At 41.2% G+C, this 6,000-nt stretch overlaps 1 protein-coding gene across 1 annotated transcript in view; it reads right to left on the minus strand.

Annotated features, from left to right (window-relative positions):
- Positions 1-5,790, minus strand: part of HSD17B12 (hydroxysteroid 17-beta dehydrogenase 12) — a 167,831-nt gene extending 162,041 nt beyond the window's left edge. The window contains exon 1 of the mRNA XM_023215816.3: positions 5,396-5,790. Coding sequence (XP_023071584.1) covers positions 5,396-5,555 — 160 coding nt within the window. The 5' untranslated portion in view covers positions 5,556-5,790. The remainder of the gene's footprint in view (positions 1-5,395) is intronic.
- Between the last annotated feature and the right edge of the window lie 210 nt (positions 5,791-6,000).

A 6,000-nucleotide genomic window follows, 5' to 3' on the forward strand; every position in this document is an offset into this window, starting at 1 on the left:
AGTACCTTAGTAACTTTCCAGTATTTTCTCATACCACAACAAGATTCATGGTTGCAAATCTGAAGAAAATCCCAAGCTACTTGATCCTAAAATGTGCCAACTATTTTGCAACCCTTCCCGAAAAATCAAGAATGTGCAAATTTGAAATTGTGCCTGCTTTTTGTCTGAGATTGTTCTTAAAAATAAAACAAAAATTTATATTTTAAAAATTGAAAGTATGTCTTCAAAAAGATTGCTTTGTTTTATTTTGGTTTTTGGTTTTTTTGTTTATTTGTTTTTTGAGACGGAGTCTCACTCTGTCACCCAGGCTGGAATGCAGTGGCGCGATCTCAGTTCACTGAAAAGTCCACCTCCTGGGTTCACGCCATTCTCCTGCCTCAGCCTCCCGAGTAGCTGGGACTACAGGCGCCCGCCACCACGTCTGGCTAATGTTTTTGTTTGTTTGTTTGTTTGTTTTTTAGTTTTAGTAGAGACGGGGTTTCACCGTGTTAGGCAGGATGGTCTCTATCTCCTGACCTCGTGATCCACCCGCCTTGGCCTCCCAAAGTACTGGGATTACAGGTATGAGCCACCGCGCCCGGCCAATCAAAAAGCTTTTAATAAAGTTTGTAGGCATAAAGAAATCTACTCCCGAGTACGCATCCAGTCTGTAGGCCCATCACCAACGTATGGTGTATGAATGTTGCAGAACGGATGACTTAGTTTCAAATCCTGACTTGGCAATTTAATAGCTGTGAAACTATAGACAATGAAAGCAATTTACTTAACCCCCTGATTCTTCCTCTGTCCACTGGGGACAATGGAGCACAGCTCAAAAAGGTTAAAAATAATCTCAAGTTCCTGGCACATTTCAAGCACCCATTCAATAAATGATAGTTATTAATAATTCTTCTGGGTTGTCAATTTAAGTAACTAACATTTCATATATAACTCTTCAAATTATGTGATATCACAAACTCTTGTTAAAGAAAGACACCTACTATTAATAAGCTCTAGTTACAGAAGTATTCTTCAGTCATTTGAGGTTAACCCTGTGCAGTTAACCAATGTGAAAACAGAAATTGTGATTACACCTGTGATTTTGAGAATTCTTTGATTCTCGAGCATGGCTAAGCAAAGCATGTTTTCATGAAAGGTTTTTCCAGAGGAGAATCACACCATTCCTGCCATTTTTAAGTCCTCACTATCTACTGAATTAGGAGAACCTTGGAATACTACAAAGCCAAATGAGTTCCATCAGCAACCAGAAGCTACAACATCTTAGGGATTTGCTAATGTAAATATCCAGAGGGCAAAACAAAGGGTTGAAGACTTTTTGTGAAATCTAACCTTACTCCACAAAACAGAATATTATTCAGCAATACAAACAAAATGAAGTACAGATTTCATAGATGAAACTTGAAAACATTATGCAAAAATCAAAGAAGCCACTCACCAAAAAAAAAAATGCCTATTGTATGATTCCATTTATATGAAATATCCAGAACAGGCAAATCTACATAGGCAGAAAGTAGATTGGTGGTTGACTAGGGCTGGAGCGGGTGGGGGTCAAGGAGTGAGGGGTCTAATGGGTACAGCATTTCTTTTAAGGAAGATGAAAATGTTCTGAAATTGGATTTGATGATGGTTGCACAACCCTGTGAGCATAAAAACCTTGAATTGTACACTTTAAATGGGCAAACTGTATGGTATATTAATTATATCTCACTAAAGTTGTTTTAAAAAATCTAACTCACTAACTGATTAGTGGATCCTTTACTCGTCACTGCATGGAACAATATCCTCTTCATTAAAAACTAAAAATAAGTGCTCAGAGTGCTGTCTTATGTTTAAAGTTATAAAATATCTTGACATTGGAAGTCTACTTACCTTGCCTTTGCATCTGTCATCCCCACTTTACTTCAATAGCAATCATTTGAGATGAACTCCAGTAATGGAAACTACTCAAATACATGCAAAATGTATTTATGCTCAAACCACGTTTTACAGATTACATTTTTTATTGCTCTATAGCAGTGACTGTTCTTTCCTTTATTTAATACAAACTGACCACCTTTGTTATCAATCTCCTTTTGATTACTTGCTACACTGACCTTCAAACAACTGAAACTCTACATTCACAGGATCTCCTTTTGTTCTCCTAAGAAATACAGGAAGTATTCAGGTAACAATGACAGACAAAGAAGTCTTACCTACTAAATTGGCTAAACCCACCTGCTAGGGGTGTAGGGAACACAGGGGATTCACCTGAGTAGGAATGCTACTAGCGAGAACTAGGAAAAAGAGATGGCCCAGCTCTTGACCAGGAGATGGAGATAAATTAGAGTCTGGGCCAAATAATGGACAGTCTTCAAAGTCTAACAACACTAAGGAACCCGTTACCTAGAATATTTTTACTGATTGTGAAGCATACATGTATTTCAAGTTTTTTCAAAGTTTTTGTTCTTAAGTTTAGAAGAGCCAATTTGTGAGAAAAGACAAAGTGAGAATCCACGCTTTCTGCACCTCAGATCCTAAAATCTGAGGCAGACAGATTAAACATACTCACATGAAGATACTCACATGAAGAGACTAAGAATAACAAGAATAAAAATATGCTATCAATTCAACATATGCTAATATAAAATACTTAAAATATATAAGTGGTTGTAAAGAGGAAAATATTAAATATTAGTACTAGAAAGTAGAGTCAAAGGCTGCATAAGAACAGAGACTCGAGATTAAGATGGTAATTTTGTAGGGAAAAAACTTACTAGTACTATTTATATACAACAATTCTAAAATCATAACTTTGGTAGAACAATATTTTTAATCACAACTCTAATTATTCAAGTGTCATCTCTGCTAGTTTGTTTTTCAAATTATTTCAGTTCACCCCTCCAACTCATATGAAGAACCTGTTTAAGATGAGCTGCTCTTAATTTTGTTTTTGAAGAGTCCCAGAATTTGAAGATAAAGGAAGTATTTTCTTTTAAGATCACTTCTTCTGCTTAAGCACTTAAAAAAAAAAAAAAATTCCAACAACCCAGGGTAAATTGAACCTGTCAGCATTTCACTTCAATTATGATACTATGATCCTCTGCTGTTCCAGTGTTCCAGTTCAAATTTCATATCTAAATCTTATACAAATACTTCCCTTATCAATTATCCTTCCTCTGGGGCCAAATCTTTTCAACACAAATGTTACTTCTGATGTTACATCACTTGCCTTTTACTATAGACTCATATGTAGATGACTTGGACTTATTTGAATAATCAACCAATATGATCAATTTTAAACAGAGAAAAAAAAAAATCCAGGCATGGTGGCTACACCTATAATCCCAGCACTTTGGGAAGCTGAAGCAGGAGGATCACTTGATCTCAAGTGTTCAAGACCAGCCGCTGAAACATAGTAAGGCCTTGTCTCTACTAAAAACCAAAAAAAATTAGCTTGTGTGGTGATATACACCTATAGTCCCAGCTACTCAGGAGGCTGACGTGGGAGGATCACTTGAACCCAAGAGTTCGAGGCTGCAGTTGGCTATGATCACGCCACCACACGACTGCCCTCCAGCCTGAGTGACAAAGCGAGATCCTGTCTCAAAAACAAAAAAAAAAAAAAAGAAAAAGAAAAACAAAAGAAAACAACAAGTTATTAACATTAGTCTTTGCTTACCAATTACAAATTTTATCTTGACAAAATTCCCTAAGGCATAACTGTCTTGTGTAACTACAGCAAAAGTCCTCAAACAGATTTCCCAAAACGGACAATGAAGAATGTGGGCAAGTCAATTGGGAAATCATAATCTTAATTATCACCAAGTTGAAAACTTCACTTTCGTTTTTTTTGAGATGGAGACTTGCTCTCTGTCTCAGGCTGGAATGCAGTGGTGCAATCTCAGCTCGCTGCAACCTCGGCCTCCCAGGTTCAAGGGAGTCTCCTGCCTCAGCCTCCTGAGTAGCTGGGACAACAGGCGCGCACCACCACGCCCGGCTAATTTTTGTGTTTTTAGTAGAGACAGATTTTCACCATGTTGACCAGGCTGGTCTCAAACTCCTGACCTCGTGATCCACTCACCTCGGCCTCCCAAAATGCTGGGATTACAGGTGTGAGCCATCGCACCCAGCTGAACACTTCACTTTGTTTCTCAGAGAAACAGGTGATTGTGAAACACTATTATGTTGCTCCACATCGTGCAAAGATTTCACATACATATCCACTGCTAAGATGTTTTCTCTTAATGTTAACATAAACCCAAAAGGTTAACATATGTCTTTCCTACTAAGTTGTTTAAATGTTTCTGAATAAACAAAGAACATGGAGTAACATTATTAGTGTATCTTACCTGAGGCCAGTCTGCAGGCAATGCCTAACTGCCCCAAAATTCAATAAAATGCTTAGGAAGTGCACATTCGATCATAAAACATCAAAATAAATAATCATCTCAGGGAATGACCACAAGCATATCACAAGTAATCACTTGGTTTAAAGGGAAAAAAGGCCAAAAGAGACGAAAATAAAGCAAAGAAGGAAACAAAATAGGATGAAAAAAAAAAAAAAGGGGGGGGGGGGAACAAAACTTCCCTGCAGATAATTTTCCCTATTTCCTTAGTCTGACCTTCGTCCTCCATTTTAAAAATCCTCCGACTACAAGTTCCAAGTGTTTAGTTCAGTCTTTATGGGTATACTCTTTCCCACAAACGTTCTTGTGCCAAAAAAAAAATCTGATTTTAACATGATGAGTTATCATTTTACAGAAGCAATAGTTCTTGCTACTCGTTAGGACTCCAGAACAGTTTAGCGAGAATTCCTTTTAAAGGGACTTTGTAAATTGTATGAAACAGGCCAAATCCTGATACGATTACTATCTTAATCGTAACTGGGGAGGTACGATTCCGCCGTGCAAAAAGCCTTCTGAAATTCTGTGTCCCTACACCCCGTCTTCCATCCTCAGCCCAAACATGTTAACAGAATGTTCTGCATCCTTAGCACAGGGCCAATACTCAAACCAAGCGAAAAACTTTATTTTAAAAACACTTACAAGGGGCGAACCAAGGAGGACAGCGTGTAACTGAGGAGGCAGCAGGGCGACTGACTGGCTCCATGAACCCGGAATGGCTTAAAGGACACAAGCCCCAGGGGCTTAAGGCAGTTTTCTCCTACACCCCAAGCTGCGCTTTAGATTCCCAGGATTGAGCGAGCAGTGTATTTCGTACTTTAAAACTCTGCAAGTAGTCTAAGCAAGCAGAAGACAGCCAAGGGAGCCAGGAGGGGCCCGAGGGACGCAGGAGCCTGAGAAAGAAGAGAGCTAGGGAGGGGAAGGCCAGGAGCAGAGCCCGGAACTGGTCATCACGGGCCAGGCCTGGTCCCGGCCGCCGCAGGAGCGAAGACGCGGCGCTGCATCCGACTCACCTGCCCATTCTCCGAGCCCCGGGCCGACCCCCGCCTCATTCCCCACTCCCCAGACCCGGAGGGCCGTGAAGAGCGAGTACGAAATGCGCAGGGCTAAGTAGGCCACGGTGCCCGCGCCCACCCAGTACAGGAAACCGGCGGCGGGCAGAGCGCTCTCCATGGCTTTCCACTAGGCCTCACTACCTTCGTGAATGAAAAAAGCGTATGAATGAATCCAGGAGGGGGCGCCGGCCGTGACAGTGAGGATGACACTAATAGGCGCTGCTCCGACATCACTTTGGGCCTAAACCCCGCCCGCGGGACCATATCCGTGTCGCTATTGGTGATCTGTCTTTCCCTCTGTGCGTAGTGCATCAGCAATTGGCTGACTCTAGTTCCACTGCCCCGCCCACACTCCCCCGTCAGCACGCCCCCCAGGGTTCCGCCATCTAGCGCCCTGTCTCACCCCACCGAGGCACCCCGGTCTCTCATTGGCTGCAGCCGTACTCGCGACTGGTTAAGAATGCGCTCGGATTGGCCAGTCAGATCCAGGCTGGTTTGAGCTCAGGTTCGAAGAGGAAATGGGATCAGAGAAGCCGCTAGTGAATGGAAAGATTGTAGTAAGA

This window comes from Piliocolobus tephrosceles, chromosome 13 (genome assembly GCF_002776525.5).
Source record: "Piliocolobus tephrosceles isolate RC106 chromosome 13, ASM277652v3, whole genome shotgun sequence".
NCBI classification, from domain to species: Eukaryota; Metazoa; Chordata; class Mammalia; order Primates; family Cercopithecidae; genus Piliocolobus; species Piliocolobus tephrosceles.